Below are 26748 nucleotides of genomic sequence, written 5' to 3' on the forward strand. Positions count from 1 at the left end.
CCCCATACCCCTTCACTTAGAACAGCTAACAGCTCTCTCTCTCTCTCTCTCTGACTCACACACACACACACACACACACACACACACACACACACACACACACACACACACACACACGCACACACACAAGAATGAATAAATACAACACCACAAAATGTCAGATACATCATCACAGTCAGATACAGAATAACTATATACTGTGTTCTGCCTGCATGTCAGATACAGTAGACATCTGCTATGTTTGAACAGTCGACGTTTAAAATATGGATAAAGTTAGTTTCAAACGGGCAGCGAGGTCTATAACTGTCACTTCTAATAAATAATAGTCTAATAATAATAATAATAATAATAATAATAATATTAATAATAATACCACCTAGGATTTCAGATTCTCGTTTTATAAAATATAAATAAAGATATGAACTGGAATGCCTGCATGTACTGCATGTGCCCGCTGTCAGTGGAGTACAACTGTACAACGCGCACGCACGCGCACACACACACACACACACACACACACACACACACACACACACACACACACACACACACACACACACACACACACACACACACACACACACACACACAGGGACAACTGTTAATATTTGAACACTGGCAGTATATCTATCAAAGGAGATAAGTTTAGCTAAAAACAAACACATCAGCTTTTCCACTGCTGCTCTTGTGATCACACACACACACACACACACACACACACACAAAGTTGCACTGTACTGGTGGGTTCTTGTTCCATCTAACTGCTATACATATTGCTCCACCCCTTACACATTATGCTTATCTGACACTTTTTTAAATTTTTATTACCATTTTTAAACATTTTTAAAATAGTTCAAATAGCTGATCTGCAAGCTCGCAATGTGTCGATGTAGATTGGCTGGTTGAACCATTTTGAAATGTTTTAAAGAAAATGGCAAATACGTTTAGGAATAAGGGGTGGAGCAAGACAGGGCCCAGTATCTCTGTGCCAACAATAGCAGATCTACACCAGCTCACAACGTGTCACGTTGCAAGGCGTTGTGAGCTTGTAGATCGGCTATTTTGGAAAACGTTCCTCCATAATAGGGAAGCTCATGGGGTTCAAGTGGTTAAAAGTCATATAAAAGGTTTTTTTTTAATTATTAGTTATTTACAGGGTGATAAATACAAATATAATAACAGGATATTTACAGGTTTGATCTAGTAGCAGCAGGTGATTGGATCAGAAGCATTCATTTCTCAACATTGTCAAATAATTAATAATTATATATTGTCTGCCGTGGTAAAGTAGGCTGGTCAAAATAGCTGATCTACAAGCTCACAAGGTGCCACCCACTTCATATATCATGACTACTGTGAGTTTGTAGATCGGCTTGAAGATTGATTACTGTGATCTTGTAGATCAGCAAGTTTGACTACTGTGAGTTTGTAGATCGGCTATTTATATTATATTCCAAAGACTCTGGACATGACAAACCAGTGATGATTTAAGCCATGTTATCTGCTATGGTGTTGATCCACTGACAGTGGAAACGTAACAGCTCGATTTGGCACCTGCCCACAGAGCCAAAACTACTAGTAACTGGTGTGCAGGTCTACAGGTAAACGCGTGCACGCACACGCACACACACACACAAGCGAGAGAGAGAGAGAGAGAGAGAGAAAGAGGCTGGTCCCTGGGAAGATTAAAGATTGCAGGAACAGAAAACAGTTGCGGTTTATAAGAATATCTATTTTTGTATGAATACTTTCCAGTACCTGAACATGTCGCACTCAGACTCAGTGCCCTCACGTCACTGCAGAAAAACAACAGCTGATTACTTAAAACGTGTTCACACAGACACTTATTTCAGAGCCAGGGCGTCCTTTTCCACGCGTCTAATCACGAAGCACATGTTGGCCTTCTCAGACCGTCCTTGACTTTATTTCAGTGTCCAGCTTGTAGATTAACTTTCCACTGCGGGCACAGTGACGTGTCCAACGCTATAGTCTACGAGGGTATGAGAGTATAAAAGACCAGTGCTCAACACAGTGTCTTCAGTATCTCCACTCTGCATCCAGGATGAAGACTGCCGGAGCTTTGCTGGTTCTGCTGTTCACGTGTCTCTCTGAGGTCCGAGCTCGGGGAGACTCAGGGGGGTCGGCCAGTGAGAGAGGCAACGGCGGCGCAGCACCAGCCACCCTCGTACAACCCGACCTCTGGACCGAACTGGAGAAGTTGAGAAGCATGGTGCTGAACCTGGGAGCCACTATGGTGGACGTGAGAGCCGAGACCAGAGAGGGCCTCAGCAACGTGGAGGGAGAGGTGAACAAGCAGAGGGCCATGGTGTACAACCTGGGAACCAGCGTGGTGGAACAGAGACAGAGCCTCAGCAACGTGGAGGGAGAGGTCAAGGAGCAGAGGGACTCCGTCAGTGATCTTCGGGTGGAGCTGGGCATCACCAAGCACGAGATGGACCGGATGGCCAAGGAGAATGCAGGTCAGGATGTTTAATAAAATGTGATCTACAAGCTCGTAGCGCGGCACTCTGTGCCGCTCTATGAGCCACGCTATGAGCTTGTAGATCTGCTATAATGGAGCTTGAAGAATGTGTGAACATAAGGATCAGCTGATGTGTGTGTTTTCAAACAGTTTCGCTGTGTTTTTAATCTCTTCAGAAATGGCTGCCAAACTGAGCGCCGGTGAGAAAGAGCGGGAAGACCTTCAGGACAGGCTGAGCAGCAGTGAGACTGAAGTCCAGGTCCTAGAGACCAGGCTGAGCAGCAGTGAGACCGAAGTCCAGGTCCTAGAGACCAGGCTGAGCAGCAGTGAGACTGAAGTCCAGGTCCTAGAGACCAGGCTGAGCAGCAGTGAGACTGAAGTCCAGGTCCTAGAGACCAGACTGGGTACCACTGATGACCAGGTCCAGGTCCTAGAGACCAGACTGAGCAGCAGTGAGACTGAAGTCCAGGTCCTAGAGACCAGGCTGAGCAGCAGCGAGACTGAAGTCCAGGTCCTAGAGACCAGGCTGAGCAGCAGTGAGACCGAAGTCCAGGTTCTAGAGACCAGGCTGAGCAGCAGTGAGACCAGTGTGGAGGCCTTGAAGAAGGAAAGTGAAGGTAATTAGAACACCATGATGTTCAGTGGATGCAAGCAGAGGACAGTGATGAAAAAAATGACTTACTTTAATGTTAATACATTTTAATCAGGGCCTTTCTCGGCCCCACCCTTCTCCCATTGTTTATATTGTGTTTCATGCTCCAAAAATGGAGCATGAAAAAGTTGTGAAGGCACTGGCTGTGTTTAAAACTAATATGTAAATCATTTTGTTGTAATTCTCTGCTCTTCAGAAATGGCTGCCAAACTGAGTGCCGGAGAGAAAGAGCTGAAAGACCTTCAGGCAAGACTGAGCAGCAGTGAGACCGAAGTCCAGGTTCTAGAAACCAGACTGAATACCACTGATGACCAGGTCCAGGTTCTAGAGACCAGACTGGGTACCACTGATGACCAGGTCCAGGTTCTAGAGACCAGACTGGGTACCACTGATGACCAGGTCCAGGTTCTAGAGACCAGACTGAATACCACTGATGACCAGGTCCAGGTTCTAGAGACCAGATTGTGTACCACCGATGACCAGGTCCAGGTTCTAGAGACCAGACTGGGTACCACCGATGACCAGGTCCAGGTTCTAGAGACCAGACTGAATACCACTGATGACCAGGTCCAGGTTCTAGAGACCAGACTGGGTACCACCGATGACCAGGTCCAGGTTCTAGAGACCAGACTGGGTACCACTGATGACCAGGCCCAGGTTCTAGAGACCAGACTGGGTACCACCGATGACCAGGTCCAGGTTCTAGAGACCAGACTGAATACCACTGATGACCAGGTCCAGGTTCTAGAGACCAGACTGAATACCACTGATGACCAGGTCCAGGTTCTAGAGACCAGACTGGGTACCACCGATGACCAGGTCCAGGTTCTAGAGACCAGTCTGGGTACCACCGATGACCAGGTCCAGGTTCTAGAGACCAGACTGGGTACCACCGATGACCAGGTCCAGGTTCTAGAGACCAGACTGAATACCACCGATGACCAGGTCCAGGTTCTAGAGACCAGACTGGGTACCACTGATGACCAGGCCCAGGTTCTAGAGACCAGACTGAATACCACTGATGTCCAGGTCCAGGTTCTAGAGACCAGACTGAATACCACTGATGTCCAGGTCCAGGTTCTAGAGACCAGACTGAGCAGCAGTGAGACCAGTGTGGAGGCCTTGAAGAAGGAAAGTGAAGGTAATTAAGAACACCATGATGTTTAGTGAATGCAGGTCAGGAGAGGACAGTGTTGAAACAATGACTTAATTAAGTGTTCATTAATTTTAATTACTTTATTTGATGCTTGGAGAATAGTTAGTTGTAATGTTATTGATTGCATAGTTGATCTACTCAAATGAAACTACAGGTGGATTCATGTATTCATTTAGTATTTAATATTTATGGTGATTTCAGCCCAGCTTGCTCAGCTGTCCACCGTAGAGAACAGGCTCAACGACACTGACAACAAGGTGCAGGAACTGTGGAGTAAGTATGTTTATTACGGGACTTTGATATAGGGCTGATTAGTTTATTGCTTTTATAATATTATAAACACGTATATAATGTTCCTGTGTTGACAGACAAGCCACAGATTGCTTTCTCTGTTGGTTTGGGTGGATCAATTGGACCAGTTAGTTCTACCACCACTCTGGTCTATAAGACGGTCTTCACTAACATCGGCAACTCCTACAATCCATCCACAGGTAGGTGTGATTAAGGCTTGTTAATTAACTTTATTAATCTATTGCATAATTAGCTCTCACCAACCAATTACATAATGTTACTGTCGGATGGAAACCTTGTATGTCCAAAAACTGTTACTTTTCAGGAAATGGGGAAAGAAAAGCTGTTTTCCAATTAGATCCATTAGATCATTAGATCCAATGTAGTTATTATTTAGTGACAAGCTGTTAATTATTTATAAAACCCCTCATTATAGGCAAACAAGAAAAACAAAAAATAGCCAGTCTAAAACACGTGATGTGACATATTGTGAGCTTGTAGATCGGCTATTTTGTTACTTTTGTTACTACAATATCTGACATGGTTTTCACTTATTTTACTTTTTACAGGTTTTTTACAATGTAAATTTTTCACCAAGTGACCATGATTTTCGTGTGTGTGTGTGTGTGTGTGTGTGTGTGTGTGTGTGTGTGTGTGTGTGTGTGTGTGTGTGTGTGTGTGTGCACGCGTGCATGTGCACTGTGCATGTGCACTGTGCATGCATGTCTGTTCTCTACATATAGGAATATTCACATGTCCTGTTAAAGGTGCTTATCACTTCAGGTTCACTGCAGCTCAGCTCAGTTCATCATATTATGTAAAAATCTTTCTTGTAAAAAATGGTCAGCTACTCATCAATGGCCAGGGATACAACAATCATGGAAGGATGGAATCCATTTCTAATGGAATAATCCTAGAGCTGGAGGAGGGAGACACCGTTTACATGAGACTACCTTCTGGGGAAAGGCTCTATGACTCCGTAGGCAACCACAACACATGGAGTGGTGTTCTGGTCTATTCTATGTAACACTGATACTGGTACCATCACTTTATAGAGTGTATATGTAACAGTGATACTGGTACCATTACTTTATAGAGTGTACATGTAACAGTGATATACTGGTACTATATAATCGGTGAATAAACACATATTCAAAAGCTCATATTGTCTGTTTATTGTATGTTTACTACTATTATTATTATGTTTAAGACTATAATAATGAACCGATAATTTAGGCCTGAGGCCGATTCTAAAAACGCCTCCTAAAATCTGAGGACCTCGTAGGGCAGTGATGATTTCATCGACTAAAACCAAGACGAAAAATGTTCGTCGACTACCCTTTTGTCACTGACAAAAAACTAAATGGAAACTGAATGAAAACTAAGCTATATGATGACTAAAACTATAAGACTATAACACTGACAATTTCGTCAGCAAATACAAACTAGACTAAAATGTCAGGAAGGGACTAGTGGAAAAGAGATCCAGTAAAAGTCATTTTACACTTGGTGAAAACAGCAGATCTGCAAGCTCACAACGCGCCGCGCCAGATCTGGTATAGATCTGCTACACCGGGTGTACACCGCATTGATAAATGAGGGCATATGCCTATTTGCTCAGACACAATGACGTAACATTCTCCATTCATTGTCAACGGGAATGTAACGTTTGTGGACGGTAACCAAAAGCTGGATGTAGGAGGGGGCTAGCGCCTCTCAAAAAACAAAACTAAAAAAGACAGACAGACAGACAGCAAAGTTCCTAGAAGCACATTGGCGTCGGACGTTGCTTAATCAGGAAATATCCCCAAAGATGTGTTTTCCCCATACAGTATGTCTGGCAAAGCCATATATGGTCATTACGTTCTAACCTCATATATGATGTCACAACCAGGTGGTCAAACTGGGTTACTTATGCTGTAAAATTGGATTTGCACCCCCCAGCGTCCGGTAATAACTCAATTCTCAGTGATTAGTTCAATCCACCTCTCTGTTTCATCTCTGCCTAACGTGAGTTTAACGGTGAAACCATGAGGACGAATCCCCTGCTACCGCTCTGGGACCGCAGGGTCCCGTCCTCGTCTCCGGGCGCCTCGCTACCGCTCTGGTCTCCTCCGGGTGCCAAGCCCTTACTCTGCCATCTCAGAACCATGCCACGGTTCTTCTCCAAGAGGTACGTCCTCCCCCTCCTCTGTGCCTTCATCACCCTGAGCCTTGTGGTCTTCTTCCTGTTGGGCAGCTTCAAGCACCATCGCTTGGACATGGGCCTGGACGAGACGTTCATCCCCTTCATGGGTGGCCCCTTGTCCACCGATGGATACGGGGCACGCCACAAACACGGAGACGAGGAGATGTCGCGGGACGGGACACGTGCACACCATGAGCTTGCACTGCGGAAAGCCAGAGGGAAGCCCGAGGTGGCAGGGGTCGATGACGGAGAGCTCCCGGAACAGGACATCAAGGACAAACGGGACAAGATCAGAGAGATGATGAAGCATGCGTGGGACAGCTACAGGCAGCACAGCTTTGGTCACAATGAACTGAAGCCCCTGTCAAAGAAAGAACATTCCTCCAGCGTCTTTGGTCATTCCCAGCTCGGTGCGACCATAGTGGACTCTCTAGACACCCTGTACATCATGGGCCTTCACAAGGAGTTCAAGGATGGACAGGAGTGGATTGAACAGAACCTGGACTTTGACGTCGACGCCAAGGTCTCTGTGTTTGAGGCCAACATCCGTTTCATAGGAGGACTGCTGTCTGCTTACTACCTCTCTGGACAGGAGATATTCAAACTAAAGGCGGTGCAATTGGCTGATAGGTTGCTTCCTGCCTTCAACACGCCTACAGGCATTCCCTGGTCCATGGTCAACCTAAGAAGTGGTGAGGGTGGTACGCACTGGTCATCAAACAGCGTTTTGGCCGAGTTCGGGACCCTCCACGTCGAGTTTGTTCACCTCACAAACCTAACTGGGAACCCTGTCTACTATCAGAAAGTGATGCACATCCGTAAGCTGCTAGCCAAGATGAACCGCCCCAACGGACTGTATCCAAATTACCTCAATCCTCACACAGGCAGCTGGGGACTGCAGCACTCATCGGCGGGATGTCTCGGGGACAGCTTCTACGAGTACCTGCTGAAGGCATGGCTCGTGTCTGACAAGACCGACACGGAGGCACGCGAGACCTACGATGACGCCGTCGAGGCTATAGAACGTCATCTGATCCGTAGGTCCGACGGCGGTCTGACATTCATCGGGGAGTGGAGGAATGGCTACCTATGGAGGAAAATGGGCCACCTGACCTGCTTTGCCGGCGGCATGTTTGCACTCGGAGCCAACGGCTCGCCAGACGGCAAGGCGGAACACTACCTCCGGCTGGGAGCCGAGATTGCGCGCACCTGCCACGAGTCCTACGACAGGACGGCGTCGAAGCTGGGTCCCGAGGCCTTCGGGTTCGACGGCGGTCTGGAGGCGGCGCCCGTGGACAGACATTACGAGCTGCGTCCGGAGGCCGTCGAGACCTACTGGTACATGTGGAGGCTCACCCACGACCCCAAGTACCGTCGGTGGGGCTGGGAGGCGGCACAGGCCATAGAGAAGCACTGCCGGGTGAGCGGGGGTTTCTCCGGCGTGGCGGACGTCACGGCGCTCCGTCCCGCCCACGACGACGTGCAGCAGAGCTTCTTTCTGTCCGAGACGCTCAAGTATCTGTACCTGTTGTTCTCCAGCGACGACCTGATGCCGCTGGAGAGCTGGGTGTTCAACACGGAGGCTCACCCTCTGCCCGTCCTCCGCCATGGCATGCAGTCAGCCGGCCGGCCCATCGCCGCTCACTGACCTGCACACACACACACACACACACACACACACAGACGGACCGGGAGACCTGGGAGTGGGACCTCCTCCTTCCTTAGACCACATCAAGGAAACAAAGGGAATCTGGTCCGCTCAACTGTCCAGACTACACTGGACGAGTGTAGTCTACTAGTCTGTAGTCGGATTTTGTGCATTTATAGTACGATAACAGAGATTCAACTGGATACTGCAAACACTAGATCAAATATTGCAATGACACGTGGGCTATATGTTTTATTTATTATTTATTTATTTATTATATAATATATATTTTTTGTGTTCTTGATGCTTTCTTTGCTTTTATTTTAACTTGGATGATTTTTTTGTTAAATAAATATATTTGAGCCTCTCTCCCTCAAGAGGCCTTGCCTTTTGCCAGGCCATAGTTGATTTTAGTTTAATTCAACCTTTATATTAAAATAATCACACCCGTGTGAAGCGAGGGGCGCTCTTATCATCGTACATCATCATGACGTAAAATAGACACTAAGCCGATTTGCTCAGACATACGAGGTCAAATTCTCCATTCATTTTCAATGGGAATTTAAAATTGGTCTTGCATAAAGAAAAACAAAGGCAGGTGAAGTATAACGTGTGACCCATCAGGCACATCATGTCTCTTATAAACTTATACCACCATCATGTCATCTTATAAACTCACACCACCATCATGTCATCTTATAAACTCACACCACGCTACCACCATCATGTCATCTTATAAACTCACACCACGCTACCACCATCATGTCATCTTATAAACTTATACCACCATCATGTCATCTTATAAACTTATACCACCATCATGTCATCTTATAAACTTATACCACCATCATGTCATCTTATAAACTTATACCACCATCATGTCATCTTATAAACTTATACCACCATCATGTCATCTTATAAACTTATACCACCATCATGTCATCTTATAAACTTATACCACCATCATGTCATCTTATAAACTTATACCACCATCATGTCATCTTATAAACTTATACCACCATCATGTCATCTTATAAACTTATACCACCATCATGTCATCTTATAAACTTATACCACCATCATGTCATCTTATAAACTTATACCACCATCATGTCATCTTATAAACTTATACCACCATCATGTCATCTTATAAACTTATACCACCATCATGTCATCTGATAAACTTACACCACCATCATGTCATCTTATAAACTTATACCACCATCATGTCATCTTATAAACTTATACCACCATCATGTCATCTTATAAACTTATACCACCATCATGTCATCTGATAAACTTACACCACGCTACCACCATCATGTCACCTTCCCATCTCAGCCTACAGTATATGGAGTCTTGCCATATCCTCTGACTGCATCATTGTCATTTAAGTCTGCATTTGCACGGACTGAAAAACATACAGGAGAAATAGCTATCTTTCTGCATAAACTGTAACCCAACCTTGTATCTTTTCTCTGAATAGAATGATTCTATTTATAGTGACTCATAGGAATAGACTATGTGACAACCAGGTATAGTCTGGTGACCACCGGAGAGACGGGTGACTCAAGTAGACGGCACCCGGATGAGCAGTATGGGTTAGCGCCACAGCCTGTGTCCTCCGTGAGGAGGAAGCCCAACAAACCTTGGTGAGGCCTTTAGGAGGGGCCATTATAATCCACCACTCCTGAATGGAGTGCCTGGTGCTTTTTAGTTATAATCATTTTTACGATTATTAAAACACACACACACACACACACACACACACACACACACACACACCATGCCCGAGTCTATATTTCTATATTTTCTGTGTGTCTTTGGGTGATCTCTATTTCCAAGGTAGAGATGAAACCCATCAAAACCCCTGCATGCTCACTTGACTATTTCCATAGCTCTATTGTTCAGGTGAAGTAAAAAAACTAAAAACTGTATGTAAATAAACGCCCAGGATCTGATGGTCTATCAGCTGTATATGAAGGCACACTTGTCATTTCAATCAAGGGATTAATAAAGGTAGTTTAAGTAAATCATTTTACTATGGAGTGATTGCATAAAAATGTTAGATTTCACATCGATGAATACAGATTATAAGATACTGGCCAAATTAGTAATGAGTAGCTACAGCCTTTATGATAAAAGGCAGTGTTTGTTATGTGGGATAATCTTTGTATATTTAGAGACCCAACGTCAGGCAATGAGGATTTTTACATCATAGGACTTGACCCAAAGAAATGCATTAGATTTATCGCGATTACCTTTGGATGCTGATGAAAGGAGTTGGCATTCCATATAGTTTTATTAATATGGTAAAATCTTTGCATGCAATATTTAAATCTTGTTCCGCAGCAAAAAGAATGCCAGCCTCAATGCAGTAGATCTGGATCCAAAGTTATAAAATAAAATACTGTTAAAAATATAGCCAATTGAATCCAGGAGCAATTTGGGTTGCAGATGAAATTTCCTGCAATAAAGAAATGGTAGAAGTCGGAATGGCATTTCGAAACTACCAACTATTATGTAGTGATTTTATTTAAAAAAAACAATATATTAAATAAAATTTGATTGGAGCACATTATCTAGTAAAATATCTGTGATAAATGAAGTAGTAAATGGGGGCATGACTCAGTATGAAATGCGTGTCAAAACAAAGCTTTTCTTATCTCCCAATAGACATGTTTTGAGATGGTGCAACAGAATTACCACACCTAAATGTCCTGTAATTGAAACCATCCTAAAACTCTTTGAATGAGATATATCTAGAAAAGTATGAGCCAGCATGGAAGGAATTGGCTTCGATGTTGAAATAATAAAATCATGCAGGGCTAGTATATTCAAAGAGAGAATTGAGAAAGAAAACATGATTTATTTTGGTGGATTGTGTGTTGTTTTGGCAACACTCTGGAAAACAAGGTCAAGTTCAAACAATCCCTGGTAATGTTTTAACCAGACAAGCCTTAACCCATGCATACCTGATGAGGATTCTACAAAATGTCTTCTAAATCCGGACAGTTTTCTGAAAAACCCATGTTTATATGTCAGTCATTCTCAAACATTTTCCTGTCAAGGACCTCCAAAAATATATGTAATTGGCTGCAGACCGCCCCCATCTGAAAATATGTTGTTCCAGGGACCGCACCAGTTAAAAACATTCGCTCTGAAATTATATATATATATATATATATATATATATATTCATTTTTTTTTAATTAAATAAAGAAATATCTATCGGTCTGTTTCTGTACAGTAATTATTTTAATCTTTTTGTAAATTAATAATAGAATATGTATCCTGATGCATTTTGTTCTGTAAGAATAAATAAATCATTGTTCAGCACAGCAGTCTTGGTGGCAAAAACTTTGCAGCTTCCAGGAACTTTACCATCAATAATGTAATGTGGCGCCACCTGGTGGCTGTGTAGGTAGACAAAACAAGATTTTACACAGAATTAAAAGGAAACTACAAATCGTTTATATTACTCCAAAGATAGATTGCACAAGATTTTCTTGGGACGTACCAACCCGACCACCCCCCCCCCCCCCCATTTCTCAGTATTAATGCTTTGATATTGTGAACCATATGAGGTGATATGAGACACAAGATGAATGTTGTACACTGAAGGTTTTTATTGAAAAAAATATATATATATATTTAAAATAAGTGACCACCATCTCACAAGCAATCCAGGCGTTCAATCGTACTTCTCTTGCTCAACGCCTTATGGAATAACTCTTTGAAACGGTCCCCGGCCGTCGCCTTAATGCGCCTCCGTTTGGGCGGGGACCTTGCCACCGGGACCGGTCCAGCATAGGTTACAGAAGCGGGGAAAACCTCAAAGCAAAGGTATTCACCACTAGTAGAACTTTCCGTCCCGCTGCACTCGGGTTGGCTACCGATGCCCATCGGATCGAGGCATGGCTGCTTGGCGAGGGTCCCGTCTTTGGCGGACTGCCTTCTCCTTTCTGTGCTACTCCCCCTGTGAGTAGTAGGGCTGGCACCATTACAAATTCAAGTTGCCGATTAATTATCACACAAATAACTGCGATTAACGGTTTAATTGTTTGTTTGTTTGCATTGAACAATGGAACGTTACAATTTAAGGCTTCATAATCCTAAAGAGAAGACACACCAGGCTCAATTTTCAGCAGGTGCAGCACACGTTTGGAGGAGGAGGGAGACTTGTTCAAGGGGTTTTAATTGAATGCTTTTAGCTATTGAAAAACAGATCTACAAGCTCATAGCGCGGCATTGAGTGCCACGCTACGAGCTTGTAGATCTGCCGTTTCTGGAAAAATCGTGAAAATGTTGCACAAATCTTTTAATAGATATTCTTTCAGAGCGAATGTTTTTAACTCAAATCTTTGCTTCTGGGAGGAGGGGGGGGTCCCTGGAACAACATATTTCCAGATGGGGGTCGGAGGCGAAATACATAGGATTTTTGGGGTCCTTGGCATGAAATAGTTTGAGAACCACTGACATAGAAACATAGGTTTTTCAGAAAACTGTCAGGATTTAGAAGACATTTTGTAGAATAGTAATCAGGTCCAAGTAACGTTTCGGTCTTGCGTCCTTCAGGCCTGAAACGTTGCCTTGACTCTTAACCCATTCTGACCTGAGATCAGATTCATACGAGGTTTCCACTGGACACACACTGGTCTGATTAAGCCATTCTGACCTGAGATCAGAGTCTAAAAATGTCAGTCGTTCTTCGATTTTTCAAAAATAGCAGACCTACAAGCTCGTAGCGCGCCACTCGGTGGCGCGCTATGAGCTTGTAGATCTGCTATTTTTAAATAGCTAAAGCATAACATAGTGCTAAAGCACATAGTGCTAAAGCATAACACCAAAATGGGTTCCCGCCCCGGAATGGGTTAACCCATTGATGCCTGAGGCCGAATCTGGGAACGCCTTCTAGGGCCTGACCTAAGGTTTCAGAGAACCTTCAAACCTTCAAACACATTCATTTTTTATATTTTCTTTTAAAAAAAAAGTACAGCGGAAATAGTTGACCTACAAGTTTAAATTACAACACATCACAAAGTGACGTGTTGCAGAAATGTGGCATTTCTGCAATCTTTTGAAAAATGCATGTTTTTCAACATGGAAATGATTGACGATTATGCAAAAAAAGAAAATTGTGATTATCTCAAACGATTAGACGTGACAGGCTTACCTGTGAGGGCCGGGATCACCTCGAAAGCTGGCATCGCTGTGAAGGCCGCTGTCATCTACGCGTGGCTGCTTGGTGAGGTCTTGGGCAGCACCGGACTTCTTTTTCTTGCCCTTCTTTGCGGTCCTACTTCCCGTGGTGTGGACGGGGTCACCGTGAAGGTCACGGTCATCTACATGTGGCTGCTTGGCGAGGTCACCTCGAAAGCTGGCATCGCTGTGAAGGCCGCTGTCATCTACGCGTGGCTGCTTGGTAAGGTCTTGGGCAGCGCCGGACTTCTTTTTCTTGCCCTTCTTTGCGGTCCTACTTCCCGTGGTGTGGACGGGGTCACCGTGAAGGTCACGGTCATCTACATGTGGCTGCTTGGCGAGGTCACCTCGAAAGCTGGCATCGCTGTGAAGGCCGCTGTCATCTACACGTGGCTGCTTGGTGAGGTCTTGGGCAGCGCCAGACTTATTTTTCTTGCCCTTCTTTGCGGTCCTACTCCCCGTGGTGTGGACGGGGTCACAGTGAAAGCTGGGGTCGCTGTGAACGCTTGCGTCGCTGTGAAGGCCGCTGTCATCTACGCGTGGCTGCTTGGCGAGGTCTTGGGCAGCGCCAGACTTATTGCCCTTCTTTGCGGTCCTACTCCCCGTGGTGTGGACGGGGTCGCTGTGAACGCTTGCGTCGCTGTGAAGGCCGCTGTCACCTACGCGTGGCTTGGAGGAGCTCCTGTCTTTGGCAGACTGTTTTTTTCCTGCTCTTCCTTGTGGTCCCACTCCGGCTTTGAGGCACGGGGTCACTGCAAAAGCTGGTGTCACTGTGAAGGCCACTGTCCACTAAGCATGGTTGCTTGGCGAGGGTCCCGTCTTGGGCAGACCCAGACTGCGTTCTCCTGCTCTTCCATCCGGTCCGACTCGCCCCCCTGTGAGGGACGGGATCACCGTGAAGGCTGGTGTCGCTGTGAAGGCCGCTGTCAACTACCCGTGGTTTGTCGGAGCTCCCGTCTCTGGCGACGTGCTTTCTCCTGCTCTTCCTTTCTGTACCACTCCTCCTCCCGTGAGGGACGGGATCACCGTGAAGGCTGGTGCCGCTGTCATCTACGCGTGGTTGCTTGGTGAGGCTCCAGTCGTTGGCGGACTGCTTTCTCCTGCCCTTTCTCACAGTCTTCCTTGCCCTTTCGACCACCCTACACCGCTTAAGGTTTCTAGAATGAAAGAGTGACAGTTGGTACTAGTATTGCAGTTCCGTTCCAAGAATACTATTTTTGCTTTATCCATTGCACCCACGTTTGTGATATTAATGAATATCCCCTACAACATAATGTTTATATTTATTTTCAATCTAATGTATGGCATGCAAAAGAAAAAGAAAAGGGAAACGCACATTAAAAAAATAAACACTTGCACCCACATTCGTCAGTGTGCCAATGACAAACTAGCTGCTATTTCGCACTGAAAGACAGACTGAAACGGAGAAATCAAGTGTACGTTCGGTAAGGTTACCTCTGTAGGAAAATGTGTGACCTGGGGCAATGTGACGTGGAAGCGGTTCTTTGGTCTCCCTCGTCAGTCGGCCGTTCGAATCTCTCACGGACACGCTCTAGGACGTGGTGGTCCCAAGGAGTCCTGCAAAGAATGAACAAAGATGTTGCTGATGAAGCAGGAATCTACCAACAGTAAAACAAATTCCATCCAAACGCACGCCTTAGTGCACATTTACAATTTCATGCCGTGTCCTCGTCGTCTCGTGCTGCGCCGTTTCTGCATGACCCACTGGTCGCATGTCAACGAAGTAGGATCTGGTGAACAAATCAAAACCCAATTCATTAACACCATGTCAAAATAGCTTTTGCCAGAAACTAAACTTGTACTGTAGAACTGACAATGTTTTTTTCCAGCATGCTATTATATGCTAACATAATACAGGACTAAACAGTGCTCACCAAAATCTAAGAGTTTGTTTTTGAGTGGCCTTTTCTTCTTGGCCGTTTGGTACAACTTTCGGCACGCAGCACACATGCCCAGATTTCCTAGCAGTGGACCCTTCTGCATCATATGTGGGAAGGAAGGGCCAGCCACTGTGCTGTCATTATCAAATGACTGTTCAGAGGGACACCGCAGCTTTGACCACTCAGTCGATTCTTGGTCGGCCACTTGTAGCAGCTCTTCTCCAGCGTCACCCACCACCACCACCACCACAGCTGTTGTTGCTTCTTCATCGATGGCGTCAAGCATGGTGGTGGTCCCCTTGTCTGGGACGCGTTCGCCCCTTCTCTGCACGTCACGTCTCACGCACATTGCAGTGTCTTTATTGCGGTTCTTCTGTTTGGAGGCGTGTGTGGAAGGCATGTGGCGTTTTTCCCACTCCGCACAATACTCTAGTGTCACCTTTTGAGAGAGAGAGAGCACATTGTACACACTGAGTGTGGGATGCTGGAAACAGGAATTTTCCTGTTGAAAAGTGCAAACATCAACAAGGCTCTTCTAAACAAGTCAAAAGTCTTGCACATCACATTTAATGGGTTTTTAAACTGATCACCTGAAAAATCACTTACACTACATATATGTGTATTATTATTATTTTCATTGCGAATATTACACAGAACAAAACAAAATGCAGTCAGACATCAAGCAGTGTGGAGGATTGTGTGTTCCATTCACTTGTTAGAACCGAAAAATAAAGTCATCTTATTTCAGTGGCCGAGCTTTCCAGATAGTGCCAGCACCTTGGCTTGAATGACTCGTTCGTACCCACTTGCCCTGTGCTACGAAACCTCATGTATAGATTTATGTGCAGGTTAACAGACTCTGAGAACAGCATCATTGCTAATTTCTTATTTATAGTTGGTTTACTTTTGTGTTTTATGTGCTCCGCCCTATGGACCCCCCCTGTGAGTGTCTTGAATAAAGTTTGAATTGGAAAAATATATACCGGTAGTTTCGGAGGCGGTGTGTAAATGCGATTGACACAACAACGTCCCAAATGTTCCACTGGATCATCAGAATCTAACTCCCCACCGATGCTGCAGTCACTGAAGAGAGTACAGACCCCCGTGTCTTTTCACTGTTACTGCGGAAATAGCCCTGGTCCAATGCTTACAGCGAGAGACACTCGCTGTAAGCATTGGACCAGGGCTACTGCGAAAACAAACAGACCTCCAACATGAGAATGAGTGAAGAACACCAACCAACCAGTGTTGTTTTCACTGACAATTTACAAAAACTAAATGGAAACTACATGAAAACTAAGCAATGATGAGTCTAAAACTAAATACACTGACGGACAAATAAAAACTAGACTAAAATGTTAGGCCGATCTACAAGCTCACGACGTGTTGTGGGCTTGTAGATGGGCTATTTTCAGAAAGTGAAAAAAAAAACAGTCATTACGACGGCATCAAGGCCCACCAAAATACATTTAGTCGACTAAAACTAGACTCGCATTAAAACATTCCATGTGACTAAAGTGTGACTGAAAATAAATGAAAACTATTCAAGAAAGAGACTAAAACTCAAATCTGCTGCCAAAAACAACACTGCAACCAACCTTGCAGTCGCAGAAGTCTTCAGCTGTGTGCGATGTCCAGTCAGTGTCATGTAATGCTATCAACACCTGCCTGCGGCCGGTCACCGAGGCTGTGGCATGCATGGATCGACTACCTGTGGATTTGAGTGTATATTAATGCAACTTTTTCTGATAATCAAGTTGTCGATTGATTGACTGATCATGTGGGGAAGAAGGGCCTTCCTATCCCTCCCTTTATTACTCTATGCTTCCTACCTAATCGATCAAGTTCAGGGCTGACAGACAACCCCCCTATATCCAATTTACAATCAGTGTTAATTAACTGCATCTCCCACACACACAACAGCTTCCCCACACACACACACACACACACACACACACACACAGGCGCACACACACGCACACACACACACACACACACACACACACACACACACCGTGACACACGCACGCACACACACACAGTATATTTTTGCTCATAGATATCTATACAAGGGAGAAATGGTCCTTATAACCAAGTCAAGAAAATTATTTATTCATTTATTTTATAATTTATTTTAATCTACTTGCTTTATTTTAAAGCAAGTACCTTGGGGAGAATTACAGTGTTTGAAAGCTATCATCCAAGAAGCTAGGTCTTGCATTTCAGGCAATCATGATGGATATAAAACCAACGTATTTTTTTATCAGCAATACCTTTTTTAAATGTTCATTATATTGAAGTCTAGGTTGTTAAAGTGCCACTTCACCGCTTTCAACCTATCTTCATATAATTGGTCCGACTCGTCCTCACTAATGTTCATGATAAAATACCACAATTTGGGAGGGCCGTGGGCCGTTCAGTTCGTTGGGTATCGTTAGGCAGACTTTTTTTAAACAAGATTAAAAAAGAAATATATATATATATATATATATATATATATATATATATTCTTTTTATATATCGATTTTTATTATCGTGAAAACGATGGCTTCCATTTTCGCAACTTTTCAGGAATAGAAAGCCTGCTGTTTCTATTAGCTTGGATTCCCCATTGATGATGTCACTGGTTTCTGAACTGCCCACAGCCCTCCTATGAGACACAGACTTAGTAGCAAAAAAAGGATCTTAACATGATTATTAGTGAGGACTTATTATGAAGATAGGTAGAAAAGTGGTCCTTTAAATCGACCCTCAGCATAGCTGCGAACAATGTTTTTTCCTCTCAATATACAGTATTCTGTCTTGTTGATTTTTTTTCCAAACATCTCTGTCCCTTATCATTAAACAAATAAGAGATAAGTATTTCTCTCCACAGGGATCCAAAAGAATGCCTATAATATAGGCCTTTATATTATAGTACATTTCATGAAATCAGTTCAGTCTCTCCCTCTATCCATAATATGTCCACTGGATTGGACAAACAAATGCCAAATGTATAATTTAGGCATAGTTCACAGGATTGGAAACAAGTGCCTCCGTGGTACAGCAGCTCCACAGACGAACCATATAAATGTACAAGCTGTATGCTATGTAGTGTCTGTGTCTATGTGCAGTAGCATCTGTCTGAACAACATGTGGTCAAGCAATAGGAGATTATCTAAGTACTATTACAAGAAACCAACATACATCTGCATAGAATAACTAGCATCTATTTTGGTCACAAAGCGACAAAAGGTGAATCATGGAGTGAGGAGTAGGCGACCGGTGGCTATATGGTAGAGTCCGATCTGAAGTCAACTTTTTTATTAATATTTTAATTTATTATTTTATCCCACGATTTTGTCCTGGCCGCTATACTCTCCCTCTGACAACCTCAGTTACTTATTGGAGGACTTTGACCACAGCTAGGGCTTTGTGAGTGAACTTAGTGCATACAACTGTATCTACTGTACACATCCTGAATCTCAAAGGTAATCGGAGCAAAGGTTAAATGCAGAGACATTCTTTCTCAGCAGAGAAAGGGCAGAGAATGCAGAAGGAATGACATGACAGCAGGCAAGTAGTGAAAAAAGCTCTCCAGCACATGGAACTGACTTGAAAAGGGAACGAATAACCACAGAAGAGAGAGAGATAGACGGTAATACAAGTAGACGGGCCAGAATGTGGAAAGCATTTTTACAAGTGTGTTTCCTGCTGAGCACAGTCAAGGAGCTGAACGGGGAAAATAAGAGCCAGTCCGCTGTGCAAAACAACGGTTTTGAGGGCAACGTTGTAGACACGCCCACCACTCCAGAACCCTCCAGTAAGTTCTTGGGCCGTCTGTTGGTGGTTCCTATGGACGGGAGTCACTGGATGGACTTAAAAGCCGTTGCCCAGGAGATGGGTCGTCGTGGACACAGCGTAACCGTGGTGATGCCCGAGGTGTCGCTGCGGCTGGGTCCCGGTGAACACTACACCACCTTGACGTACCCTGTCCCGTATGGGCAGGCGGAGGTCGATGCCCTCTTCGGTGGGATTATTGAAACAATGACCAAATCTTTCGTGGAGAAGATAGGTCATATCAGACACATGATGAACTTCATCTACACCACTGGAGAAAGCGTGCTGCTTAACACAAGTCTCATCTCACATCTGTCCCAGCAGGTGAGTGGGTACAGCAGGCTGTGTGTTGGTCTACTATACAGTATGTAATGTATGGTTGGCACATGCTTTAGACCAGGGCAGAGTAATCTAGTAAGAGAGTGGCGACACGCTTTGATCTCGCCGCAAAGCGGGGTGCTTATGGGCTATAGTTCCAAACATTGGAACTATCCCATTGAGACAAAGCGGGGTGCCTTATGGGCTATAGTTCCAAACATTGGAACTATCCCATTGAGACAAAGCGGGGTGCTATGGGCTATAGTTCCAAACATTGGAACTATCCCATTGAGACAAAGCGGGGTGCCTTATGGGCTATAGTTCCAAACATTGGAACTATCCCATTGAGACAAAGCGGGGTGCTATGGGCTATAGTTCCAAACATTGGAACTATCCCATTGAGACAAAGCGGGGTGCTATGGGCTATAGTTCCAAACATTGGAACTATCCCATTGAGACAAAGCGGGGTGCTATGGGCTATAGTTCCAAACATTGGAACTATCCCATTGAGTTAGAATGAGCACTTCAACGCTAGTGTCGCCACTCTCTTACTAGATTACTCTGGACCAGGGGTGAGCACACTTTTTAGACTTGAGAAATACTTTTAAAATGACCGACTCAATAAGATCTACCAACCTTTAAAAAATATAATAAAAATAAATATGGAAATAGAGGGGAACATAGAATTGGCGTTTTGTTTTTTATAAAGATTAAAATGTTATAACTTATAATGCTACTGATGTTTGCGCGCAACACTATAGAAGCCATGAAGTCAGTGATCTGACAGGCCCTTCTTGATGTCAATCAATCAAGTACAGATGTCAAAGATACTTTCATATTTATTTTGTGTTATTTCTCTTAGGGCATGTCATGTGGTCTGCACAGCCTTTGTCATCTGCCTTTTTCTTTTGGGCAGACTTGGGGCTCCATTTTCGTCACTGCTAAAGCCCTTATACCTAAACTTCATGTTTTGCTAAACATTTTTGAATAGTTAAAATGGCCAGTCTGCAAGCTCACAACGTGTCAATGTATATTATTGGCTAGTTGAACTATTCAAAAATGTTTTTCAAGTTTAGGGATAAGGGGTTTAGCGGTGAGAAAAATAGAGACCTTGGTCTACAACACACTACAGTCATGTATGGTTTGGCACGTGCTTTAGACCCCTGTAGTGTGCCACAGCGAGGTGAATTTACTGTCACAGAACAGTGATTGTCTCCTAAATGTTTGCTTCCAATGAACATTATTAGATGTCAACTATCAACATCAGTGTATGAAACTACCTTGGAACTGTTCCTGACATATAGCCCCAAACACCACCACCCCTTTAGTCCAGTAATAATATTTGACCTCAAACTAATTGCAAAAAACCAAAAAAAAACTCAGCTGATTTTGTATCTTCAATATATCCTGAATAACAGCAAATAAGTTGTCTGGAATTATCTGAGGGGAAAGTTTTGAAAATGTATATATATATACATCCTATATAAGGCAAATATTTTCTAGGTTTCCTTTTGCTTTTCATGATGCTGAATCCATTCCAAGCATTAGTTTTGCATAAAAACACTCATTGGGCTAAATTTGGCCATAGCCACTTTGATGCTGTATGGATTTCCTGTACTACTTATCTGCAGGACTTTGATGCTGTTCTAACGAGCCCTATGCTGCCAACAGGTGCTCTGCTAGCCAGAAAGTTTGGTGAGTGCTTCTGTGGTGACACACGATTGAGTTGGTTTACCTGTACTTCAACCGTCTCTCCCTAAGAATTTACTTTCCATAATCAACTACTTTAGGTCTGCCCACCATCAATTTGGCGAGAGGGGTTCCGTGTAGCCTGGATATGAAAGCTGCAGCCTGCCCCGCCCCTCCCTCATATGTCCCTCGGTTCTTCAGTCGGCTCACAGATAAAATGAACTTCAAGGAGAGAGTTATCAACACTCTGGTGAGTAGCCTATACTTTACACTACCAGTAAGATGCTCTGAGGGCTGTACAGTGTACAGTGTCTTGAGTGTACATTGTTTGATGAGGTCAGATCAACATATGGACTGTCAGAACAGGTCAGCTCCATATATGAAGATCTAAGGGTTTGAGGTCAGATGTGATGAGTTGCTGGCCGGCTGATAATCCAGTCTTCTCCATGTATGGTTATCCAGGGTGATCTTCATATATGGAGATGGCCATATATGGTGGCGTGATGTCACGAGGCGTGACCATATATGGAGACGTGGGGTGACTGACGGACGGACAGGAGATGCAGGCTTTCATAGTAAATGCGACCTACAGTCGCAATAACCTTTCAATTTAAATTGAAAGGTGGCCAGGCCACATCCGTTTTAAAACATAAACCTTAAAAAAGAGTGTGAGGTTGACCGTTGCAACGGATTGTTTTTCGCAGTTTTTTCCACCGAAAAACGCACCAGTGCAAGAACTAAACACAGCACGGTTGTGTGTCCTTAAAGCCTGATGAAAAGTCAACTGTCAAAATGAACTAAAATACAGGGAATTAAAAAGGTTTCTGGGGGGGACCCCCAAATAGTTTTATAATGATCTGTAAATGTGATTCTTCCAAATAGAGAAATGTATGATTTTTAAACAGAAATGTATGATTTTGGTCCCACAGATTGCTTTAATGGAGCCATTGATGTGTCGAATGATGCACTGGCAGTTTGACCACTTAGCTGTTGAGTTCCTGGGAGAAGATATTAGTTCTGCTGAGGTCATGAAAGACGCTGCTATCTGGCTGATGAGGTAACATTTATGCTCTGTCTGCAGGAGTCTAGACTCAGTCTAGAACATGGTTGGTCTGTGATGAGCTCCGTCATAGTCTATGACATCAGTTGTCTATGAGTCGGGACCCATTTGTGGGTCGCAGACAATCTTTTTTGGGTCCCTTCATTTTTTGTTTCCTACTTTTTGTTTTTGAGGGGTGCTATCGCTAGCCCCTCTATGTCCAGCTTTGAGCAAACATTGAAGACAAAAGTGTGTAAACACAAACATTGAAAAGTGAGGACGTGAATTGTGATTGGCCAGAATGAGATGATGTATGATGATAAGAGCGCCCCTCACTTCACACGGGTGTGAATTATAATTAACAGTTCTTAACATTTAAGAAAAACATTCCCTAAACTGCTAGTTTTCATTAATTAATACCAAATTAAATTACATTTTTTTTGAAGTAATTTCTTAAAAACAAAAAATACAAATCTAAGAAAATTCCATAAATTAGAAAACAAATGTTTAAGAAGTAGTGAAAATAGGCGATCTACGGGGGAATGTATAGTTTATCTTTTGGGTCACGGGCTAAAACGTTTGAAAGTAAACGTAAACGACTGACTGTCATAGGCTTTCTTTTTGGTGTCCACTGCATACAGGACTGACTTCACACTGGACAACCCACGGCCTCTCATGCCCAACATGGTGCTGGTGGGAGGGATGAACTGTGACCTGAGGAACCCTCTACCTGAGGTGAGGACCTATGTTTGTGTCTCACAAAGGGAGATTAAAACCCATTTAGACCTGAGGACGATTCTACAAATGCCTTCTAAATCCTGACAGTTTTCTGAAAAACCTCATGTTTCTGTGTCAGTCGTTCTCAAACATTTTCATGTCAAGGACCCACAAGATTATATGTTGTTAAAAATTGTTAAAACATGGGCATGTTTTCACGATTTTTCAAAATCTATACAAGCTCGTAGCACGGCACTCGGTGCCACGCTACGAGCTTGCTGATCTGCTATTTTCCAATTGCTAAAGTGTAACATAACAGAAGCAAATAGAGAGAGAGTTGAAGAGTAAGGACAAAGTGAGTGAATGATTAGAGACAGTAGAGAAATGTTACTGTCCACCTCCTCCTACTGGATGTGTTTGGTGGTGCAGGACCTGCAGCCTTGGGTGTCGGGGGCTGATGGCTTCGTGGTGTTCACCCTGGGGTCCATGGTGTCATCTGTGCCGGAGGACATAGCTGCTATCTTTCTGGACGCCTTCAGACAAATTCCACAGAAGGTAGAGACACTTCTTTACATTGTATAAACATAGAAAAGTAACGGGAAAGCCCAAGAGATTATTCCAATGTATCAGGCATTATTGTAATTGTCCTCTGTATATATTACAGGTTATATGGCGATACACTGGCCCAGTTCCTGACAACGTCCCAGAAAATGTCAAGATGATGAAATGGGTGCCACAGAATGACCTACTAGGTACTGTGACACCACTGTCACTCTTGATAGTACCGTCAAATGCAAAACTCCCAGACTTCAACCTGACTAAAGTAATGAGCGTAGCTACAGTAGCTGCCATGCAGAACAACAGTACTTAATAATCCACAATATTTATTTCATGACAATGATGTTTCATCTAGTAGTCTGTCGGTTCATATGTGGTGTTTACTATACTGTTCATTGTGTGTGTGTGTGTGTGTGTGTGTGTGTGTGTGTGTGTGTGTGTGTGCGTGCGTTAGCACACCCTGGAGTACGGGCTTTCATCACTCACGCTGGCTCACATGGTCTCTATGAGGGAGTGTGTCATGCCGTTCCCATGGTGATGTTGCCGGTCACCGGAGAACAGCCAGACAACGCTCAGCGGCTGGCGAGCAGGGGAGTGGGCGTGGTTTTAGACTTTCATACCATCTCTGCGGAAAAACTCCTTCAAGGACTAAGTGACGTCATCAACGGCACCAGGTGAGGGATCTAAAGGTCCCTGAAGAAAAACAAAAACACTGTTACCCCCATGGTTGAGAAAATGCTATGTAAAGAACCATCTAAAATCATGCGAGACATGGCCAAAACCTTGAGAACCCCTGCCTGGAAATGGGGAGAGAGAGATGGGGAGTACGTGACACACAGCAAAGGTCGTCGGGATCAGGAGTCGAACCCGCGACACGCTGTCAGGCTGGATTAGCAGCCTAGGTGCCCCGCATTTGACCACCAAGATTTGGTGGTCAAATGCGGAAGTAGACGGTTCTTCCGGGTGCTTCAAAACGCCACTGAGCAACTTCCACTGACATGAATAGAGTATATATCCTTCTTTATACTCTATGACATTTAGTCCAGGATGTAAGTGAGCCCAGTGTCCATGACATCAGAGGGCTCACTGAAAATAGGAGATCTACAAGTTCTACAAGCGTCGCATCGTGACGCAGTACTGTGTGACCTTGTAGATCTGCTATTTAGAAATTAATCTTGAACTAAATATTTTCAAATGTGGGTCCGCAGGCAAATACATATATATTCACATGGGGGTGTCCTCCTTGACATGAAAGAGTTTTTGAACCAGTAAACCTAAACCCATGCATTCATGTGCCCTTCTACAGGTACAAGGAAAACATAATGAAGCTCTCGGCCCTCCATAAGGACCGTCCGATGAACCCCTCGGAGCTGTCCGTGTTCTGGACAGAGTACGTGATGCGGCACAAAGGAGCGGATCACCTCCGACCCGCGGCCCACCATCTCAACTGGTTCCAGTATCACAGCCTGGACGTCATCACAGTACTGAGTGTCGTGGCGGTAGTGGTTCTCATGGTGACCGTGTCCTGCATGAGACGGTGCCTTAGTAGTAGTGGTAGCCTCTTCAGGAAAAGGAAACGAGATTAGTCTTCAGGGCAGGATGAGAGAAACTATAGCTTCTATAGTACTCAAAGGACCATAGTGTAATTTTGACTCCTCGCCATTAGAAAAGGATAGGAGCTCGACTGGCCTTCGGTCGACCTCTAGCGCCACGAGAGAAAACAGTGTAACGCAGAAACCTGTGGCCTGTAGAATGATGTTACCATACAGTACCTACTGGTGCATCAAGCACCGTCATCAAGCAGTGACACGCTTGATGACGTTGCATAGAGTGGGCCAAATGGGGGCTGAAATTAGGCTGAATAATGTCTTTTGTATTAACTGTACAATATGATTGAGGGTGGGATAATAAGCCTAGATTATAGACAGAAGTGATGAAGAGTGCAGGTGTGTAGGTAGCCCGTGATGAGCTGACGCACACAACGACGTTGCTGATTCACCAAGTTAAGGCAGAAAATTGGTTTTCTTTACAAAAATAAAGGTAACTTCCCAATGATCTGTAGGAAAAGGGTTGTTGACGCTGTTTTTATGTCAATTCTGGACTATGCCGGTGATATGCTGCCCTTACCACTCTTCTACACCTAGATACAGTTTATCACTCAGCATTTAGGTTTATGCTCTCTGAGGAGAAACAGGCACTGATAGAGTAGGTTGGTCTTCCCTCTCTGAGAGCAGAACCAGGCACTGGCACCAGTTTATTTTTAAAGCCATTGATGGGAAGCTACCACCACCCTTCATCACGTTGCTGTTAAACTGGAGAAGAAATACTCGTCAGACCCGTTCAAGTGAATGGCTTACACTAGAGGTCCCATCTGTGCAGTCTGAACTGGGAAAATAGCTGCTTTCTACTTCGATGCCCCTACTACATGGAACACTCTACAGCAAACACTGAAAATTGGTACCCCAATATCATATGGTCCATTTAATAACCTGCTTCTGAACCTCCCTACCTCAATATGTAACTGTTTTTAACTCGTGTTTTGTTTCACTGTCTGTAAATTATGTCTCTATGCCTTATGTGAAGATTTGATTTGTGTTTTATATCCGTCTTAAATTGTTTTATATATGTGATCTCGTCAGCATTGCAAATGAGGGAGAACCTCAATGCTCTGTTCGAGAATAAATAAAGGTTTCAATCAATCAATGTTGAATCTGTGTTAAAACTGTTCCCCAACGTGTGAGTGATCCCACGTGATCAGTCCCGTAATGCCAGGCTATGTAATCACCCTATGGAAGCGCTCTCTCTCTCTCTCTCTCGACTAAAATGTATTTTGGCTGGCCTTGATACCGTCGTAATGGCTGATTTTGACACTTGCTGAAAATAGCCGATCTACAAGCACACAACGCATCGCAGTGCGACGCGTTGTGATCGCTTGTAGATCGGCTATTTTCAGCATGCAACCAAGTGTAAAAGCTCCACAGACTTCGAACCATATAAATGTAAAAGCTGTGTGCTATGTAGTGTAGCATCTGTCTGAACAACATGCTATCTAAATATCGTTTTAGCATCTAAGTACCATACATTGACC

General features: G+C 44.1%; 2 protein-coding genes across 2 annotated transcripts; both read left to right on the top strand.

Moving 5' to 3' along the window:
- Positions 1-6611: 6611 nt before the first annotated feature.
- On the top strand, positions 6612-8417 carry LOC308326279 (mannosyl-oligosaccharide 1,2-alpha-mannosidase IA-like; the record flags this gene model as incomplete). Its single annotated transcript, XM_080779086.1, has 1 exon — positions 6612-8417. The coding sequence occupies one exon, from the start codon at positions 6612-6614 to the stop codon at positions 8415-8417; it is 1806 nt and encodes a 601-aa protein (XP_080635212.1).
- A 10763-nt stretch (positions 8418-19180) lies between these two features.
- Positions 19181-25246, top strand: LOC308326280 (UDP-glucuronosyltransferase 1A1-like; the record flags this gene model as incomplete). Its single annotated transcript, XM_080779087.1, has 9 exons — positions 19181-19663; positions 21289-21352; positions 21448-21596; positions 22276-22403; positions 23027-23120; positions 23532-23657; positions 23767-23854; positions 24115-24334; positions 24967-25246. 9 exons carry the CDS (start codon positions 19181-19183, stop codon positions 25244-25246), a joined length of 1632 nt encoding a protein of 543 aa, XP_080635213.1.
- Positions 25247-26748: the final 1502 nt, after the last annotated feature.

Source organism: Protomyctophum bolini, assembly GCF_963924005.1.
Source record: "Protomyctophum bolini genome assembly, chromosome: 12".
NCBI lineage: Eukaryota > Metazoa > Chordata > Actinopteri > Myctophiformes > Myctophidae > Protomyctophum > Protomyctophum bolini.